The 21311-nt window shown below is 43.6% G+C and overlaps 1 protein-coding gene across 1 annotated transcript; it reads left to right on the forward strand.

Annotated features, from left to right (window-relative positions):
• The first annotated feature begins 436 nt into the window (after positions 1 to 436).
• Gpn1 (GPN-loop GTPase 1) lies at positions 437 to 19792 on the forward strand. Its single transcript, XM_042696776.1, has 13 exons — positions 437 to 585; positions 1191 to 1284; positions 3514 to 3553; positions 4136 to 4202; positions 5006 to 5043; positions 8519 to 8597; positions 8796 to 8890; positions 9668 to 9713; positions 10530 to 10759; positions 12114 to 12153; positions 12847 to 12937; positions 15000 to 15107; positions 19115 to 19792. The coding sequence occupies exons 1-13, from the start codon at positions 475 to 477 to the stop codon at positions 19207 to 19209; spliced, it is 1134 nt and encodes a 377-aa protein (XP_042552710.1). The 5' UTR covers positions 437 to 474; the 3' UTR covers positions 19210 to 19792.
• The last annotated feature ends 1519 nt before the right edge of the window (positions 19793 to 21311 follow it).

The raw sequence follows: 21311 nt of genomic DNA on the forward strand, positions 1-21311 counted from the left end.
TCACAGCCTAAAAATAACTGGATATATCATTCTAATCTAGGGTCATTTTATTGTTACTAATCCTTCTCCATTATTCCTCACCAGAAATTAACATAGCATCTTAACTTTTTCTCCCTGACATTGCTCATCCCCTGAAAGGGCTTTATCCCTAAGGGTTTGCACCTCCTGGGATGTGTGGGACGCAAAGTTCATTTGGTACGAATGTTGTTTCAGTGTGTGAATGTGCTACTCACACGCCAGTACAAATAGGACACGGGGATGTGGCGGAAAGAGGATAGCGAAGAAAGCGGAAAGTTCATTATACACCCGGCTGCCTACAGTGCTCGGCTAACAATGCTTTTTAGGGGCCGCTCTCGCGAGAGTTCCTTGGTGGCGATTTCTGATTTAGGGCCAATCACAGCCCCGAACGCGGGGACGTCTCTCTAGGCGCGCGGCGGGCACCTCTGTGGTTCTGTGGGCCGGGCTGGTGGGAAGATGGCGGCGCCCGCGACTCCGGCGGAGCCGCAGGCTTCCGGGGGTCTTCCGACCCCTATTTGTCTGTTGGTGTTGGGAATGGCGGGATCTGGGAAAACCACCTTTGTACAGGTGAGGCGAAGGCGTGATGGGGACGCGTGACAGGTTGCCCGCGCCGGGCGGAGGGCCCGGGGTCATGGAGGGAGGCGTGTGCAGAGTTGGGGTCCAGGCTCGGGGCTTTCTGGTCTTGCCATCAGCTCGGGTTCCTTCCTCGGGAAACCCGAGACCCCGCCCCGGCCGGGAAGGCTGCCCTCCGCACTCCCTCGGCGCCTGCCTGCGAGATCTACTTCACCGCGTCTTGCTGATGAAGTTGCCAGCTTCCCCTCACCCGGGCTGCGGAGTGGAACACAGCTTTTCGCTGAAGATCGAGGGACCAAGGAAGTATCTCTTGCGCCCCAACCGTGTTCTAAGCACCCGAAAAACAGGAAAACGAAACTGACAAGATTGTGGTTTTCACGGAGTTGATGTGTAACAGTCGAGTACTACGAAAACACAATGCAAATGTCAAAGATGGGGAGACTGTTAGAGGGGTGATGAGCCAAGGTAGCATGTGAGCTGAGAGGCTAGTGTTGGGCCTAGGCGTAGAAGGATGTGGTGCTGAACCTTCAGGCATGGTCAGTAAAGGATTAGAAGTACTCTCTTGCCAACTCTCCAACTCTCTCCCCATATTTCTACAGAGGCTTACAGGACACTTGCATAGCCAAGGCTCTACACCTTATGTCATCAACCTGGACCCAGCTGTGCATGAAGTCCCCTTTCCTGCTAATATTGGTGAGTTAACTATCCCAGAACTTGTAATGTGCCTAATAGAGAATAGAAAGCCTCCCGATTACCAGTCTTTGGTGCCTTCAGAGTGTGTGTGTGTGTGTGTGTGTGTGTTTTCTAACCTACTTTTACTTCCTTTGGATTTCTGTGAGCCCCTGAACAGGCTTTTTCTTATTCATATTTTCTCTCTCTTTCCTCCTTTTATTTATTTACTTATGATGTATGTATGTATTTTTTTGTGCAGTGCTGAGGATCATACACAAGACCTAGACCAAGCTAGCACTGAGTACTCTAACATGAGCTATATTCCTCGTTTCCTAAATTCACTGTATCTTTCCCATTTGCATTTATATCTCTCCTCTTTCTGACACTAATGTGTGAGAGAATATAATTGGGAAACTTGGAATAGTTGGAAAGTCAGTATACAATCACCCAGGCCATAAGCCCTTCAGCCACCTCTGAAGGGTTTTAGACTTTTTCATTTAGTTTTTTTCATAGAGTTTAAAGAGGTCTGGGAATGTGGCTTAGTGGTAGAGTGCTTGCCTAGCATGAATGAAGCCCTGGGGTTGAATCCTCAGAACTGCATAAACAAAGCAGGAAGTGGCCCTGTGACGTAAGTGGTAGAGTGCTAGCCTTGAGCACAAAAGCTCTAGGACAGTGCTCAGGCTCTGAGTTCAAGCCCCAGGACCAGCAAAAATAAAAATAAAAAAAAAATTAAAGACTTTTCTGCTATAGTTCACCCATTGATCTGTAAGAAGTTTACTTCCACTTGTCAGGTTCCATGGGCAAATGTTTATAATATGGACCCATGCATTGTTTGGAGGAGAGGTTCTCAATTTTCACAAGACTTAGAGGAGATTGACTGTCAAAAAGAATGGGGGTGTGTTGCTTTGTTAGGATTCCTGCTAGGGTTCAGGCTTTCTGATTCCCAGGCTCTCACTGTGTGTTAGTCCTTTCCCTTTTTTCCTTTTTTTTTTTTTGTTGTGGGGCTTGAGCTCTGGGTCTGGGCGTTGTCCCTCAGCTCTTCAGCTCAAGGCTAGCGCTCTACCACTTGAGCCACAGTGCCACTTCTGGTTTCTGGTGGTTTATTTGGAGAGAAGTCTCACGGAGCAGGCTTTGAACTGTGATCCTCAGATTTCAGCCTCCTGAGTATCGAGGATTACAGGTGAGAGCCACCAGCACCAGACTTGACTTGTTAATTTTATTCAGCTTTTACCCAAACATACTGATAAAAGGAAGAGGGCTTTGTTTGAGGAGTTAGTCAGAGATCCTTTTAGGAAGAATTTGGGGAAAAAAATTTCCTTTAAGAAAAAAAATTAGCCGGCGCCAGTGGCTCAGGCCTGTAGTCCTAGCTACTCAGGAGACTGAGATCTGAGGATCGTGGTTCAAAGCCAGGCCAGGCAGGAAAGTATGTTATCGCCAATAAACCACTAGAAAACTGGAAGTAGCGCTGTGGCTCAAGAGGTAGAGTGCTTGCCTTGAGCTGAAGAGCTGAGGGACAGCGCACAGGCCCAGAGTTCAAGCCCCATGACCAACAAAAAAAAAAAAGAAAAAAAATTAGTCTTTTTCTTCATGTTTTACTTCTTTTCCAATTGAATTTCAATGGTCTTAGCCTTAAAAATTTAGAAAATATAGGTTGGGCATGAATGGCTCACCTCTGTAATCCTAGATATTCAGGAGGCTGAGATCTGATGATCATTGTTCCATACCAACCTAGGCTGTCTTTTTTCTTTTTTTTTGGTTGGCCATGGGGCTTGAACTTTGGGCCTGGGCATTGTCCCTCAGCTCTTCAGCTCAAAGGTAGCACCCTACCACTTGAGCCACAGAGCCACTTTTGGGTTTTTCTGTTTATGTGGTGCTGAGGAATCGAACCCAGGGCCTCATGCATGCAAGGCAAGTACTCTACCATTGAGTCACCTTCCCAGCCCCATAGCCCAGGCTGTCTTATCTCAAAATAACTAGGAAAAAGCTGTAAGTAGGAGCATAGCTCACCAGAGGTGAGCAGAAAGCCCAGTGAGATCTTGAGGTTCTGAGTTCAAACCCCCATACCAGCACAAAAATAACTCTTCCCTCCACCCCCAAATGAAGAATATGATTCATATTCCAAGAGAGAAACATTATTTTTTTTATCTTGGAGAAGGATAAATGACAGAGACCTATTGGTATAACTTAAAGGTAGAAATTCTCATAATATTGTCTTATATGTAAATTCCAGTATTTTTTTCTCTCTCTTAGATATTCGTGACACTGTGAAGTATAAAGAAGTCATGAAACAGTATCCTTTTTCCCATCTTTGGTATTGACTCCTAGAAAGGAGTATACACAGCTTCTGTGTATATTTTGTGATTTTGAGAGACTGATTTTTACTAATTCTTGTCCAGTATCCAAATAAAAGAATTATTTGCTTTAAAATGGTTTTATTGAGAATAGAAGAATGCAGGCTGGGTATTATAGATTATCAGTAATACCATTTTTGCCTCTAGACTATAGGGAGTTGTAATTTGAGAGTGGAGAAAATGAGAGGCTGGTAGCTCGCTAGGTCTGGCAAGGTGGTATTTGCTTGGAGGAGACATTTTTTGTTGACTGTATCTTCAGACTGGGAAACTCAAGAGAGTATGTTCAGTACATTGCTATAGGACATATGTAGACTCCTTGTAGTGTATATGTAGAAAGGAAGATTAATTCTAGTCAACTAGTTGCTTGATTAAGACAGATCAGAGCTAAGTGTTATATAGATCTTCATAGTCAGTGCTAGCATTCTGTCAGTGCCTGATATATCTGCCTATTAAATTTGGGTCACTTTTCTTTCCTTTTTTAATCTAATGTGTGCAATTTAAATCCTGAATTGAGTATCCAGATATGGACTTGGGCCAAATGGTGGCATCGTGACCTCACTCAATCTCTTTGCTACCAGATTTGATCAGGTATGGCTCTTTTTATATTCATAGACATGATTGTAGAAACCTGGCTCTTAACATGCCTTAGCTTGATCACAATGGTAAAGAAGAACGGCCTACCTGAAGAGCAATATAGAAAATAAGTGGACATTTTGGTACACAAAGAAGTAGGCTGTGAGAGGATAATCAATATGAGATGCTTCACACTTAATGTTTGTGATAGCCAGTAAAACAAAAAAGAGACCTGGGTTCTTTCTCTGATTTATTACTGACTTACACGGAGGATGGTAAGGTGGGAACAAGAGTCAGGGATGCACTACCAGGCAAGAAATTGTAAGAATTGATGCTTTTACTTTGTAACAAATGGCTCTCATTTCTTAGGTTGTCAGGTTACCTGTTTCCCTGTTTTGGAAACATTGTTCTTTTATACTTCATGAGATAGGCTGTTAACATGAGATCAGAGCTGCTCAAAGTAGCGTACCAGCACTTCTAGATGCTCAGAAGGCTGAAGCTGTAGAATTGATTGAAGCAAGTAGTTCAGGAACAACCGGACTGGCTCTTTAAGAAAATTGACAAACAAAAGATACTGGCTAAAAGTGCTAAGAGATATGATTTCTTTGTGATAGGTCAAGGTTTGGTTTTGTATTATGCCCCAGGATGTTGTAGTGCTGCTATGGAGCAGCTCTCCTTGGATGAGTTCATTACTTGGTGTCCTAAGATTAAGAACATCAATTCTGTTCATAATGGCAATTGTGAGACATGTCCCCTGGGGGGCCCTGTGGTTTTGTGTCCAAAGCAGATACTATGGTAATTGGCATCTTTTCTTTTAGGTGATGAAATTTATTGAGAAAGCCCAGAACACATCTAAGTAAGTGTTTTGTTACTCCTTAGTCAATACATCTGTTGACTTTTGAAAGGATTTGGGTGGTATTGTTGGGTAGGATCTGAAAGGGAGTTAATTTAAATGAAGGTATTAGAAGTAAAAAGGGGAGAATAACATCACTGAGATGGTATGTGTATAAAGCTAAATTTACCATTATCCCACTCCCAGTTCCATGAACATTGCTGCTGCCTGGGCTGGCTTTGAATCACAGTCCTCAGATCCCAGCCTCCTGAGTAGCTATGATTACAGGCGTGAGCACTGGTGCCTGGCTTTAAATATTTTTTTAACCATTGTTGTAAGGAGCATAATGTGCAAGATTCAGAAAAAAAATTTTCTGATGTAAGAAGTAACAAAACATAAAATACCATTTTTAGTACCTAGATTTAACAATTGTTAAATTTTTGATAAGTATCCTTTTTCTAAGAGAGAAAAATAATTTTCTGCTTTTTTAAAAGGCTCTATATTCAATATAAAGCAATCAAATGATGCATTATTTTAATTATTCCATAACTGGCATTCCACGTTTCTGTGCATATATCCATAGCTAGATGGAAGACTAGAAGAATTGTTACAAACATGAGATTATATTAGGTTTTTATTTGTTTCTAAAGAGCTTTATTGAGATATGATTCACATACTATAAAACTCATTCTTTAAAGTCTATAACTTAATACTTTGATATATTTATATAGTTGTTGGGCATCTATCACAGTCATCCAATTTCAGACCATTTTCTTCATGTACCACCCAAAGCCTCTATACTCATTAGCAGTTATTTCTTTTCCCTTCCTCCAGTTCTTCCAAGATCTGTGTCCCATTTTGGGTTCTCACCAGCAATATGATTTCTTCACCACCAGTTACTGTACAGTTTTGACAAACTTTTCTTCTCTTTTCCTCATAGACATCCTATTGGGTATGAAGCCAATGTGGTTTTGGTTTGTATGTCCTTCATCACTGATGAGATAGCTTTTTGTTTTTGTTTTTGTTGGTCATAGGGCTTGAACTGAGGACCTGGATGTTGTCCCTGACCTTTTTTTTTTGCTTAAGACTAGCACTCTACCACTTAGAGCCACACCACTTCCAAGATAGAATTTTTTTTTTTTAATGTACTTATTAGACATTGGTGTATATTTGGAGAAATGTCTATTAAAAGTTTCACCCATTTCTATTAATTGTTGTTTGCCCATTCATTTATTTTTGTAGTGCTGGGGATTGAACACAGGGCATCACATGCTATGAGCCCATGCACAGTCCCCACCCCCCAACCCCCCCATTTTCCCCCCCACCCCCATTGGTCGTGGGGTTTGAAATCTGGACCTGGATGCTATGCTTCAACCAACTGAGCCACAGCACCACTTCTGGTTTTCTGGTGGAGATTAGAGTCTCATGGGCTTTCCTGCCCAGGCTGGCTTTGAACCTTGATCCTCAGATCTCAGCCTCCTGAGTCGCTAGGATTACAGGCCTGAGCCACCAGCACCCAGCTCATGCAAAGTACTTATTCTACCATTGACCTACATCTCTTTAAGTTTACTTGTTTAAAAAATTATCTTTATTGAGATCCTGTTCACCAATTTCAAGAGTACACTTCAGTGGCTTTTTTGTGTGCCAATAAAGGGTTTGAATTTAGGACCTTGAACTTTCTTGAAGCTCAGTTTTATTGTGTGTAGCTAAGCCATGCCTCCAGTTCTAGTGTTTTCTACTGGTTAAGTGGATAAACATTCCCCTCTTCCCCTCATCCTGGGGCTTGAATTCTGAGCCTGAGCTCTGCCCCTCAGCTTATTTTGTTCAAGGCTAGTGCTCTACCACTTGAGCCACAGCCCCACTTCTGGCTTTTTCTGAATACATTATTGGAGATGAGTCTCATGGACTTTCTTGCCAGGCTGGCTTCCAACCACAATCCTCAGATCTCAGCCTCCTGAGTAGATAAGACCATAGGCATGAGCCACTGGTGCCAGCAGTAGATAAGTATCTTGAAGATTTGTCTGCCTAGGCTGGCTTTGAACTTCATTCTCAGTATTCAGCCTCTGAGTAGGTAAGCTTATAGATGTGAGCTAGTAGCAGTGCCTGACTCCTACTAAGATTTGAATGTAGGTCTTATGCTTGCTTAGCTGACTTGCTTGCTCATCTTGCACTCTGCCTCTTGAATCATACCTGTAGCCTGGTTTTGTTGATTAATTGAAGAGAAAGTTTCTTGGACTTTTCTACCCAGACTGGCTTTGAACTGTGATCCTCTGGATCTCAGCCCCTGAGTAGCTAGGAATGTAAGTGTGAGTCTCTGGCACCCAGCTTCAGTGGCTTTTAATACATTCACAAAATGGACTACTGTCACCTTAGTCAATCCCTCTCCCCCCACCCCCCTTTCTTTTGGTAGTTCTGGGGTTTGAACTCAGGCCATTTTATTTGCTAGGTAGACATTCTACTATTGAGCCTTGCCCTTTAGCCCTTCTTGCTTTAGTTTATTTCAGGTAGGAACTTGTGCTTTGCCTAGGGCAGGCCTCAGATTACGGTCCTCCTACCTCCACCTCTGTCATGGCTGGAATTACAGGCATGTGTCACCATGCCTGGTTTCCACTGTAGTCAATTTTAGAACATTCTCATCACTTCAGAAAGGTACTGGGTGTTCTATAAGTCACACTCCTCTATCCTTCTCTCTTTCCTTCTCCCTTCCATTTCTTTTTTTTTTTTGGGTCCAGTCCTGGGGCCTGAACTCTAGGCCTGGGCGCTGTCCCTTAGCTCTTCAGCTTAAGGCTAGCTCTCTACCACTTGAGCCACAGCGCCACTTCCGGCTTTCTTCTTTTTGCTTATGTGATGCTGAGGAATCGAACCCAGGGCCTCGAGCATGCAAGGCAAGCGCTCTACCACTGAGCCACCTTCCCAGCCCTCCCTTCCATTTCTTTGTCCCTGAGAAACCTGATGGTTTCTGAAGAATCTATTTCTCATTTTCAAAACAATGCCTTTCAGTAATGATTGTAATTTCCCCTGTGATCATTTGCGGCCAGCCTCCACTTTCTGTTCCTGCCTATTAGCATGAATACTGGATATGAAGCATTTGAAAGAATGTTAGAAAATTTAAGAACTATAGCAGGAAATTAGACTTGACAGTGTACAGAGTCTTGGGTTAGCAATTATTTAGGATTTTGTTTTTCTTTTTTATGCCAGTCCTGGAGCATGAACTCAGAGCCTGGGTGCTGTCCCTGAGCTTTTTTTTGCTCAGGGCTAGTACTCTACCATTTAAACCATAGATTCACATCTGGCTTTCTGGTGGTTAACTGGAAAGTAGAGTATCACAAACATTCCTGCCCAGGCTGGCTTTGAATCGTGATCTTCAGATCTCAGTCTCTTGAGTAGCTGTGATTACAGCCATGAGCCACCAGTGCCTGGAAATATTTAGTTATATGGATGAAATGTCTTTCAGTGTTGTGTAAGTGGAACACTTCTTTCATGGTCTTCCTTGACTCAGGTATGTCTTGATTGATACACCTGGACAGATTGAGGTCTTCACCTGGTCAGCCTCTGGGACAATCATCACTGAAGCCCTGGTGAGTGTTCTAGGTCTTGTCCCTTAAAGTAGCTAGAGGATGATACTGGGTGAGCATCTGGTTAATTGTGTGTGTTTCTACATGAGAAGGAGGAGGAGAAGCTCTATACACCCTGTCTACAGTGGTTTTCTCTCTCCTGTTGAGGAAGGTGGGGAAAGTGTTTGGGGCACTAAGGCTTTTGTTATTTTGTGGTTTTAGGCTTCTTCATTTGCAACAGTGGTCATCTATGTAATGGACACATCACGAAGCACCAACCCAGTGACCTTTATGTCCAATATGTTGTATGCCTGCAGGTAACTGACTTTTGGGGTGCATGATGTTCTATCAAGGTAGGAGGCTTCCTTCTTTTTTGTTATTTTCTTTATTCTTTTTTTTTTTTGGTGGGGGGGGGGGGGGACAATGCCAGAGAAGAAACGAGACACATAGTTGCCATTCACTCTCAGCACTTTTCTTCTGACCTTCTCTTGCTTGTCACTAAAATAGGGCATAGATGCATACAGACATTTTGATAATTGCTTCCTGGTGAGAGAAAACCAAATCTTAACAGAAGAGTGTCTGAATAGTGATTTCATGTCTTACGATAATTAGAGGGAAATTTTAATATGAGGAACAAAATGTTTTATCTAAGGTAGGCCTGGTGGCAGACACTTGTTGGTTTTTTTCCTCTTGAGAGAGGAGACAAGGCCATGTCAAAACAGGTAACTACGGGCCTGGGAAGGTGGCTCAGTGGTAGAGTGCTTGCCTTGCATGCATGAGGCCCTGGGTTCAATTCCTCAGTACCACATAAGCAAAAAGAAAAAAGCCAGAAGTGGCGCTGTGGCTCAAGTGGTAGAGCGCTAGCCTTGAGCTGAAGAGCTGAGGGACAGTGCCCAGGCCCAGAGTTCAGGCCCCACGACCGGACCCAAAAGCAAACAAACAAAAAACAACAACAACAACAACAAAAACAGGTAACTACTTTGGAATTTGCAGAAAGCTGTTTCTTCTGTCTTTACTTAGTCCCAAGAGATTGACACCTGGCAAATAAGAGCTTACTTGATTTTATTAATACCGTCTCCATGTTTTATTTTCAGCATCTTGTACAAAACCAAGCTGCCTTTCATTGTAGTCATGAACAAAGTAAGTGGATACCACCTGTTGTGATTTCAACGTTCTTTTTACAGCAGGGCCTTGTGTGATGTTGTGGGGGCCGAAGGGGTGCGAAGAGTTACTATTACTACTCTAGGTCCTGGAGAGCAGATTCTGGTTTTGCTGAATCAAGTAGTTGGCACATCAGAGAACTGGATTCAATGAATTGGAATGAATACTTTGCACTGACTCTTACCTAGAGTTATTTTATCCCTCAGAATCAGGACTGTGGGGCTGGAGGCATGGCTCCAGTGGTAGAGCACCAGCCAAGATGGGAAAACCTGAGCAAGAGTGCAAGACCCTCAGTTTCAGCCCTAGTACCAGCACTAGAGGGGGAAAAGAAGGGTTAGAATTGTATGAATAGGGAAGGAAAATAAATATAGTGGGAGTATGGATTAAACAGAAAAATTCAACTTCTTGGGGCTGGGAAGGTGGCTCAGTGGTATAGCACTTGCCTTGCATGCCTGAGTCCCTGGGTTTGATTCCTCAGCACCACATAAGCAAAAAGAAAAATGCCGGAAGTGGTGCTGTGGCTCAAGTGGTAGAGCGCTAGCCTTGAGCTGAAGAGCTGAGGGACAGCTCCCAGGCCCAAAGTTCAGGCCCCATGACTGGACCCCCCCCAAAAAAAAAAGAAAAGAAAAGAAAAATTCAACTTCTTTATTGTTTGATGCAGTAGGGGAGACAGGAAGAAAGCGTGTGGCTGATATGCTCTCTGTTGCCATCATTTAACTTAAAAATGACTTAGCCATTGTTTGGTCTATGATATAGTTTCTAGTTGCTAAAATAGTTGCCTTTTCCCTGGTATAGACCGACATCATTGATCACAGCTTTGCAGTGGAATGGATGCAGGACTTTGAAGCTTTCCAAGATGCCTTGAATCAAGAGACCACATATGTTAGTAACCTGACTCGTTCAATGAGTCTAGTGTTAGATGAATTTTACAGCTCCCTCAGGGTGGTCGGTGTCTCTGCCGTTCTGGGTACCGGCTTGGATGAGCTGTGTGTGCAAGTCACCAGTGCTGCAGAAGAATATGAAAGGTGAGGTGAAAGAAAAGTCTATGGATGACATTCTCAGGAAGACACAATTCTGATAATGGTAGCTGTTTGGCTAGGCAAAGCATTAGGTTACCATTGTGTATGTAGTCTGTCTACCTTGTCCTTAGGTACTAGACCTGATCACACTTAAGTGTAACAAGTTTTAATTCACATTTTTTTTTAAAGTGTAAGATCTTCATTAAGTGTAGGAGGCAGGGATTATCAAATCTATTCTGTAATGAACTACTCTAAATGTTTTGGGCTTTGTGGGCAACTGCTCATTTCTGCCATTGTAGGACAAAAGCACCTAGAGACTATCTAGACAGAGGGTCATGTTGTATTCATACAAAGTATTAGCAAATTTGACATTTGCTGGATTTGACATTAAGTTCAGTGTGAGGGTTATTTGAGAAAATACATGTAAAGTCCTTAGCCCACTTACTGACATGAAGTAATACATTTCCTGAGAAATGGCCCTTAGACCTGTGTCATTGCTAATATTAGAATCCTGTTCACCTGGCATGGACTTCAGCCATAGTCTGAGTGGCTCCTGACCAGTATGCTGCTTTGGCTTCATACTTTGAGGGACCCTAACAACCACATCCTGGTTTTTTGTTTTGTTTTGTTTTTGTTTTTTACCAGTCTTGGGGTTTGAGCTCAGGGCCAGGCCTGGGCACTGTTCCTGAGTGTCTGTTTTTGCTCAAATATAGCACTCTGCCACTTGAGCTACAGCGCCACTTCTGGCTTTTCCTGTTTATGTGGTACTGAGGAACCGAACCCAGGGCTTGAACTCTGGACTTGGGCGCTGTCCCTGCTCTCTTCAGCTCAAGGCGAGTGCTCTACCGCTTGAGCCACTGCGCCACTTCCAGTTTTCTAGTGGTTTATTGGAGATAAGAATCACAGACTTTCCTGCCCGGGCTGGCTTTGAACCGTGATCCTCAGATGTCAGCCTCCTGAGTAGCTAGGATTACAGGCTTGAGCTACTGGTGCCCAGCTCCATCATGGTTTTTAGACATATTGTTTTCATGTTGACTCACTTGGCAAGGGTTTTTGTGTATGTCACCAAGGTTCAGAAAGGACTGTTTTCTGGATCCTTACTTGGTAATCATCACTTATTATTGGGCTTCCTGAGCTCCAGGGGCTTATCTTCTTATGTATTCCCCTCACGTGAACGATGAGCTGCTCAGTCCTGGTGGCTTCCCTTCCAGCCCTGCAGTCAGGAGTTGTTTTTTTTTCTCGTTGGTTTAGGGAGGCACTGTGGCTTTGACTAGAATGTGTTCCATCAGATATGATAGTGATCTGAGTAGTCATGGTGGATTATTCTGGAAATGAATTTAGAAAGTGTTTCTTTTTCCAGAGAGTATCGTCCTGAATATGAACGTCTGAAGAAATCGCTGGTAAGAAAAGAGGCTGTATGTATATGGTAGGGCCATCAAAAAAGCAACCTACACCCAGAGCTGGCACAGGCCAGCCATTTGGAGGCTGATAGGAGAGAAAATCTTGACCCCAGCAGTTGGAGGCCAACCTGAGCAATGTCGCTAGCCTGTCTTTTAAAACAAAAGGCAATTTCCTCAAGCTTGCTGACATAAATATTTTTTCCACTCATTATTTATACAAAAGGACTGAGGGTGTGGCCTCCATGATAGAGTGCTTGCTAGCAAGTGTGAGGTCCTGGGTTTAGTCCCCAGTACTTCACACACACATACAAACACACAAAAAAATGGTGGCTCACAACATTTCTCAACCGATTAAGTATGCTGCCCTTAGCCTATGTTGGATCTTCTTGTTTAGGTCTATTTGAAGCTCTTTGGATGTGTTTTTGGGTCTGATTTCTAAATCAGCCTGCAGATTTCCCTAGTCTTGGCCCATACTGCTCACTATTTCCTGTCCTGATATCAGCCATTCCTTCTCATTCTCTAGTATGTGTATTCTTCCACTCATCTCAGAAGGCTGGTCTTTAATTTGTGCTCCTTTATTATTTCGGTGTATTTCGTTTCTTTGTGCTGGGGGTTGAGCCCAGGGCTTTTTACAGGTTAAGAACACACTCGGCTCCTTTTTTAAGTTCATGGACATTTCCTCTGTACTTACAGGCAAGTGCCCAGAGTGAACAGCAGAAAGAACAGCTGGAGCGCCTGCGGAAGGATCTGGGCTCCGTAGCCTTGGACTCAGGGACTGGAAAAGGTATTGGTAGTGGTTGGGGTTGGGGGAGGAAGCTTGGTGTGAGACATATGGAGGGAGTGCTTACTCCACTTAACAGGAGTATTTCTGTATATCACAAGACAGAAATGGATCAGGACGAGTGTGTATATGCATATGTGTTTGACAGGATACTTGATGTCTGCTCTGGCTTTTTTTTTTTTTTGGTGACAGTTTTAATCTCTTACAACAGTTTTTTTTCAGCCTTTAAAAAAAATTGGCTTATATAAGTTATGTGGAGGAGGAGTTCATTGTTACATATCTACACAGTTACAGTATATTCCAACCAGTTTCACCCTCTCTCTCATTCTCCCTTCCACAACTATATTCATTCGCTTTCAAGATATATTTCAAGTCAGGCATCAGTGGCTCACACCTGTAATCCTAGCTGCTCAGGAGACAGATTTGAGGATTATGGTTTGTAGCCAGCCCAGGTAGGAAAGTCCATGAGACTCTTATCTTCAGTAAACCACTCAGAAAAAGATGGAAATGGCACAGTGGCTCAAGTGGTAGAGGGCTAGCCTTGAACAAAAAGAGGCTCAGGGTCAGTGTCCAGACCCTGAGTTCAAGCCCCAGGACAAGAAAAAATTATTTATATATATATATATATATATACATATACATACACATATGTATATATATGTGTATATGTATGTATGTATATATACATATATATGTGTATATATACATACATACATACATACATACATATATTATTCATCCTCTATTTTTTTCCTCTTCTCCCTTCTCTATCCCATCCATTTTTATTTTTTTAAAAAAAGTTTACAGTCTTGGGCTGGGAAGGTGGCTCAGTGGTAGAGCGCTAGCTTTGAACTAAAGAGCTGAGGGACAGCAGCCAGGCCCAGAGTTCAGGCCCCACAACTGGACCCCCCAAAAAAAAGTTTACAGTCTTATGACTGAAGTTTAGATTTACTGAAGACTTAGTGTCAGAGGTTAATACAAAGAATTGTCATAACTTTTGATAATTCCAAAATGTTCTTTTCCTTTTCTCCCTCTTTGTCCCTTCCCTCATTTTTGTCTTTCTCAATCTTCTTATATACCACATGACTTTATATATCATTTAAATATATATCATTATTCAATTATTTAAAATTAAATTACAAGCCAGGCGCCTGTGGCTCACACCTGTAATCCTAGCTACTCAGGAAGCCAGCCCGGGCAGAAAGTCCCTGAGACTCTTATCTTCAATAAGCCACTAGAAAACTGGAAGTGGTGCTGTGGCTCAAGTGGTAGAGTGCTCGCCTTGAGCTGAAGAGCTTAGGGACAGTGCCCACGCCCAGAGTTCAAGCCCCACGCCCAACAAAAATAAAAAAAACCCCCAACAAACCTAAATTACAAATATACACTCCTTTACTTTGAATATTTCCATGTGTATTTCCTGTTTCTTGAATGACATGCTAGTTGCTCAACCCATTCTGTATTTTTGAACTTTTAATCCAACCGGGAAGCTGCCTCAGCAGCTCACTGAATCTGTTCTGTCTTTAGCTTTCATAATTAGAAAGCACAGCCTCTTGCAGGCTGTAAGCTGATGAAACAACACCAGTATTCCTAAGACAAGTGTTCGTGTTCTCTCTCTCTCTCTTTTTTTTTTTTTGTTGGTTGTGGGGCTTGAGCTCTAGGCGTTGTCCCTGAGCTCTTCAGCTCAAGGCCAGCACTCTAGCACTTGAGCCACAGCACCATTTCCATCTTTTTCTAAGTGGTTTACTGGAGATGAGTCTCATGGACTTTCCTGCTTGGGCTGGTTTTGAACTGCAATCCTCAGATCTCAGCCTCCTGAGTAGCTAGGATGACAGGCGTGAGCCACTGGCACCCAGCTTGTACTCTCTTCAGTGGGATTTCTTGCACTGTTTGGCTTGCAAAAGAACATTGTGAACTGAATTACTAGGAAATAATAAGTAGCCTTAGTAAAACATTTAGAAGTAGTAAGGCCTTGTGAGCAATCTCATGCTGCTGGTCGATAATCATAGTTACTTAAAGAGTCACTTTCCTAGAGGCACACTTGTACTAATACAGGTTTTCACTCTAGACAGTATGTCTCCTGTGCTGGGCCCTTCTGACCTGATCCTGACTCGAGGAACCTTGGATGAAGAGGATGAAGAAGCAGACAGCGATACTGATGACATTGACCACAGGGGTGAGATGTGGCCGAAGTGGCTCCTGAACACAGAGGGGCTTTAGGATAAGGGGCTTTAGGCAAGACCTCAGCCATGCTGTAGTAATAAGCAGAAGGGTAGGTGGTAAAGAGCACGACACTAGAACATTCCTGTCCTTCTGTGGATTGGTTACTGCTGAGCTGATTGCAGGCCTTTTATTGGACTTAAGTCTTCTCATCTTGAAGTTTAAACTCAATTTGAAGAAACCAGGTTTATGTGTGTTATTTGGTTTGTGGTTTTTACCTGTCATGTTAAGGCCTCGTGTTTGCTAAGCATGCACTCTTACCTGAGCATCTTCCCTAGCAACTGGTGGTTTTTTTTGCCTGCCATGGGACCTGATCTCTAGGCATTGTGCTTGAGTGCTTCAGCTCAAGGCTAGCGCTCTACCATTTGAGCCACAGTGCCACTTCCGGCTTTTTCTGCTTATGTGGTGCTGAGGAATCGAACCCAGGGCCTCATGCATTCGAGGCAAGCACACTACCTAACTGAGCCACTTTCCCAGCCCTGCATCCAATGTTTAAGAATATCTAAGAATCTGAGTGCCGGTGGCTCACGCCTGTAATCCTAGCTACTCAAGAGGCTGACATCTGAGGATCGCAGCTCAAAGCCAGCCCAGGCAGGAAAGTCTGTGAGACTCTTATCTCCAATAAAAACCACTAGAAAACTGAAAGTGATGCTGTTGCTCAAGCGGTAGAGCGCTCAACTTGAGCTGAAGAGCACAAGGACAGCGCCCAAGCCCAGAGTTCAAGCCCCACGACAGAACCAGATGTGGTTATGCCCTCTTCTTATTTCAGCACTTGGGTATGTAAGTCAGGAGGACTGTAAGTTGGAGGCCAGCCTCTAACTTTTAATAGGAGACCCTATTTAAAAAAAAATACATAAGGAGATCATAAGTAAAGACCTAACCAAATACAACAGTAAGACAGAAAAACGTAGAAAACTATTTCTACTCAGTATTGCTTTCTGGATTTCAGATCTATTTCTTTTTTTTTTTTTTTGGGTCCGGTGGTGGGGGCTTGAACTCTGGGCCTGGGCGCTGTCCCTCAGCTCTTCAGCTCAAGGCTAGCACTCTACCACTTGAGCCACACTCACCACTTCCGGCTTTTTTCTTTTTGCTTATGTGGTGCTAAGGAATCGAACCCAGGGCCTCATGCATGCAAGGCAAGCGCTCTACCACTGAGCCACCTTCCCAGCCCTCAGATCTATTTCTTGCAGCAGCTCTAGGGTGTAGGTCCTGGCCCTCTCTTTATTCTCAAATGGACCTATTATGCAAACTACTTTATAAGATTTATTGAGAAGTAAATTATAAATAGTAAAACTAACCCCATTTAAGTATGTCATTTAATGAGTTTTAGCAAACATTCACAACTACTGTCACAGTCAAGATATATCATGCCAAAAAGTTGTCTAGTGCCCCTTACATTCAGTTTCTTCCTCAATACCTTGTTTCTAGCACCCATGGCTGCCTGCTGTTCCACAATGTTTTGATATTCTTGTTGCTTCACTCTGTTTTTGACACAGGATCTTGCTGTGTAGCCCAGGCTGGCCTTGAACTTACGATCCTCTTAGCTTAGCTTCCTGAGTACAGGGATTACAAGAGTGTGCCACTACACTGGCAGTGTGCCTTCAATCTTTCCTTTTCCAGAATGTCCTACAATTAGGATGATAGTATTTAATCTTCTGACTTTTCTTTTAAACTTAGCATCATGATTTTTTTTTTTTTTTTTTTTTGGTTCAGTCGTAGGGCCTGAACTCTGGGCCTGGGCGCTGTCCCTCAGCTCTTCAGCTCAAGGCTAGTGCTCTACCACTTTGAGCCACAGTGTCACTTTTGTTTTTTTTTTTCTTTTTGCTTATGTGGTGCTGAGGAATCGAACCCAAGGCCTCAGGCATGCAAGACCAGCGCTCTACCACTGAGCCACCTTCCCAGCCCAAGCATCATGATTTTATAGTCTTTCCATGTTGTATATGTCCAGAGTAGTGTACTCCTTTTTTTTTTATTACTTAGTAATAACCTATCACTTGGATTTAGCCTTTCCTCAACTGATTGACATTTTGGTTGATTTAAGCTACAATTGGTAAAGCTGCTATAGATATCTGTGAATAGGTATTAACATGGGCATGTTTTCATTTCTCTTGACTAAAAATACCTGTATCTCATTTCAATGACTGCTTTATGAGGGAGATAGTTGCCCCGCATAGAAGGAAGGTACATATTTTGGCAGTTTGATAAATTCAACAGACTTCTGGGAAATTGTGGTGCATTGCATGCCAAGGCATGTGGGGGCCAAGGCAAGCATGCAGCCATCTGGAGCTCCACAGTGAGTTCTTGTCTCAAAAAACAAAAACAAATTTGCTGGGCTTTAGTGGCTATAATCCTAGCTACTTAAGAGGCTGAGATATGAGGATCACAGTTCAGAGTCAGCTCAGGCAGACAAATCTGAGAAATTCTTATCTCCAATTAGCCAGAAAAGGCTGGACCTGCAAAAGGGGAGCTTGAGACCCAGAGTTCAAGTCCTGATACCAGCACATACACACAAAGTACTATTTCCGATAGATGGTGACAAGATACCAGATGTCTAATGCAAGAGTTTGTTTTTTTAATTTAATTAATGGGGGGCAGAGTGCTATACTGGGGTGTTTGGACTTAGTAACTCTAGCTTGCAAGGCTGGTGTGATACCTACCACTGAGACATGTATCCAGTTCTGATTTTCACAGGTTGTTTTGAGATAGGGTCTTGCTTCCCACCCAGGCAACCACCTGACCTGAGATCTGCCAACATTCTTTTTTTTTTTTTTTGGTTGGTCGTGGGGCTTGAACTCTGGGCCTGGGCAATGTCCCTCAGCTCTTCAGCTCAAGGCTAGTGCTGTACCACTTGAGCCACGATGCCACTTCTGGTTTTCTGGTGGTTTATTGGAGATAAGAGTCTCAGGGACTTTCCTGCCTGGGCTGGCTTTGAACTGCGATCCTCTGATCTCACCCTCTTGAGTAGCTAGGATTACAGATATGAGCCACCTATGCCCAGCTAAAACTGCCAACTTTTAGGTGTCCTGTCATTGATGGGTTCAAAGGCACATGCCAACGTGTCCATCTTCCTTTGTTTTGTCAGTCGTGGGGCCTGAACTTGGCCTGGGCACTGTACCTGAGCTCTTCAGCTCAAGGTGAGTGCTCTACCACTTGAGCCATAGCACCACTTCTGGCTTTTTCTGTTTATGTGGTGCTGAGGAATTGAACCCAGGGCCTCATACATGCAAGGCAAGTACTCTACCACCGAGCCACCTTCTTAGCCCTCCATTTTTTTTTGCGGGGGGGGGAGTCCGGTCATGGGCCTGAACTCTGGGCCTGGGTGCTCTCCCTCAGCTCTTCAGCTCAAGGCTAGCGCTCTACACTTGAGCCACAGCGCCACTTCTGGCTTTTTTTTTCCTGCTTATATGGTGCTGAGGAATCGAACCCGGGGCCTCATGCATGCAAGGCAAGTGCTCAACCACTGAACCACCTTCCCAGCCCTCCATTTTCTTTTTTTTTTTTGTCGGTCGTGGGGCTTGAACTCTGGGCCTGGGCGCTGTCCCTCAGCTCTTCAGCTCAAGGCGAGTGCTCTACCACTTGAGCTACAGCACCACTTCCGGTTTTCTGGTGGTTTATTGGAGATAGGAGTCTCATGGTCTTTCTTGCCCGGGCTGGCTTTGAACCGCGATCCTCAGATCTCAGCCTCCTAAGTAGCTAGGATTACAGGCGTGAGCCACCAGCGCCCGGCACCTTCCATTTTCTTGTAGAGACAGATTCTCATGGATTTTGTGTCCAGGTGGCCTGATACCATGATCTGGGATGACTGACTGGCACATAACACTGTACCCGGGTGGGGTTTGAAGTCTCAGAACTTTTCTCCCCAGGCTACTATTGCAGCCTTCCAAGTAGGATTATAGGCATGAGTCCCTGATGCCTGGCTTGTTTCAAATGTTTAAAAAATACCTCCTTTTTGTTTCCCTGCAGTTACAGAAGAAAGCCATGAAGAACCAGCATTTCAGAATTTTATGCAAGAAACAAAGGCACACTACTGGAAGAGAAATAACACAAAGGAGACTTAGGAGATCTCATTTGTTTCTACAAGTGCAAGGCCCTGGAACTTCATGTGAAGAAGCTGTTTTTACCTGTGATTTGCAGCTACAATAAATAGTTTTCCTTGGAATTACAGAATTTCTCTTTTAAGGGAAATGTTGTGAAGGATAGAAGACATGGTGGAGCTGGCCTTTTCCTTGTACTTACGCAAGGAAGCCTGTACCATTCTTGGAGACTGATACCCCTTATTCTAAACTTGCGTTTTGGCATTTGACCTCAGACACTTTTCTGTGAATGGAATGCAAAGGACTCACCATCCTGATAACCACTTCAAGTCTCACTGGATCCACAGCCTCTACTTGTGCAGCACTGGACCCTTGACTGCACCAATTGTTCTTTTAGCAGGAAGGGAGGGGCAGTATGAGCTCCTCTGGAGTGGCAGTGGGGTGCCCTTGGCAGCCAGTCAATGCTGGCATGAAGCATGCCTCACACTAGGCATATTATCTCATTATAAGACCCAGCTTTGTTAAAGAAAGTGGGTAAACATGATTTCTGAGTAATAAGAGTTTTACTTAGATTGTGACTTGGATAAAGTTTTTTCTAACTCTGTCAGAAGCCTCTCTTTTATTTCAAATTAGAAGATTGAGCCAGGCGCCAGTGGGTCATGCCTGTAATCCTAGCTATTCAGGAGGCTGAGATTTGAGGATTCTGGTGGAAAGCCAGCCTGGGCAAGAAAGTCCGTGAGACTCTTAACTCCAGTTAACCACCAAAAGACTGAAGTGGCGCTATGGCTCAAGTGGTAGAGTGCTAGCCTTTAGCTGAAGAGCTCAGGGACAACACCCAGGTCCAGAGTTCAAGTCCCATGACCAACAAAACAACAAAAAATTCAAATTAGAAAATGGTATAATCACAAATAGATTCACTGCTGCTCAGCAGTGAGCCTTAAAGCAAGATGTCCAAACTTGTCTCAGTAGGGAAGTGAAGTGATATTCCCCATTACTGCCACCTGATCAGGTACTGAGCCAGGCCTGTTTGTACTGTATTTGTTGCAGAGTATCTTTGGTGATGTGTTCAAGGCCATGGCTTTCAGTTAGGTGTACAATCATCCATCACTGACTAGAAGGGTTTTTCCTGGCTACTCTAAATAAATGGTCAGTGTCTCTCAGGCAACAGTGTAGGGCACTAAGCTAGGGAGTTGTGCACAGCAGTTTGAAACTTTTGGAAGCCTATAATGTAATTGCAAGCCAGGTGGAACAGGTGCCAATGATCCTATGACTTGATATATCAAGTACCCTGATCTCCATCCTATGATGCCTGTTCTCCAACACAAGCCTTCCAAAGCAATGCACATATCTTACTATGAAATACCAATTGCAGTATGCCATACCTATCAGGAGACACTGTTCCAAAAATGACATTCCTACTGTGGAGCAGTTCTGGCTTTAAACTTGCTGCATAGCCTGGTCTGGCTTTGAACCATCACCTTGAGTGTTGGGATTGTAGGTATGTACCACTATCCCCAGCTTGACCTGTTCTTTATGGGGAAACTTTACAAAGAAAACTGAACATGCGGGCTGGGAAGGTGGCTCAGTGATAGAGCGCTTGCCTTGCATGCATGAGGCCCTGGGTTTGATTCCTCAGCACCACATAAGCAAAAAGAAAAAAGCCGGAAGTGGCGCTGTGGCTCAAGTGGTAGAGTGCTAGCCTTGAGCTGAAGAGCTGAGGGATAGCGCCCAGGCCCAGAGTTCAGGCCCCACGGCCGGACCCCCCTCAAAAAAAAAGAAAAAGAAAACTGAACATGCTTTATTTTTCTCTGCAGTGTCTGCTCACATTCTTTTCCTTAAAATATAATTTACCTTGTGCTATTAGGCCTATTAAAAGGATGGTAGTAAGCCTTCATACTTATATTGCTAGCACAGGAACTAGCACTTTACATGTTTGAACAAATGAATTAAGTACTTAAATGCTAAATGGCTATTTCCTTTACATTGCCTGAGGACTGCTTTTGTCCAGAGAAAAGGGAAAATACTGCTGACCAGAAAAGACTTTTTTTTGGGGGGGCGGGGAGGGAGGACAAGTCCTGATGCTTGACCTCAGGTACTAGGTGCTATTCCTGAGCTTTGAGTCACAG

Source organism: Dipodomys spectabilis, unplaced genomic scaffold (assembly GCF_019054845.1).
Source record: "Dipodomys spectabilis isolate Male_0828 unplaced genomic scaffold, ASM1905484v1 ptg000210l, whole genome shotgun sequence".
NCBI lineage: Eukaryota > Metazoa > Chordata > Mammalia > Rodentia > Heteromyidae > Dipodomys > Dipodomys spectabilis.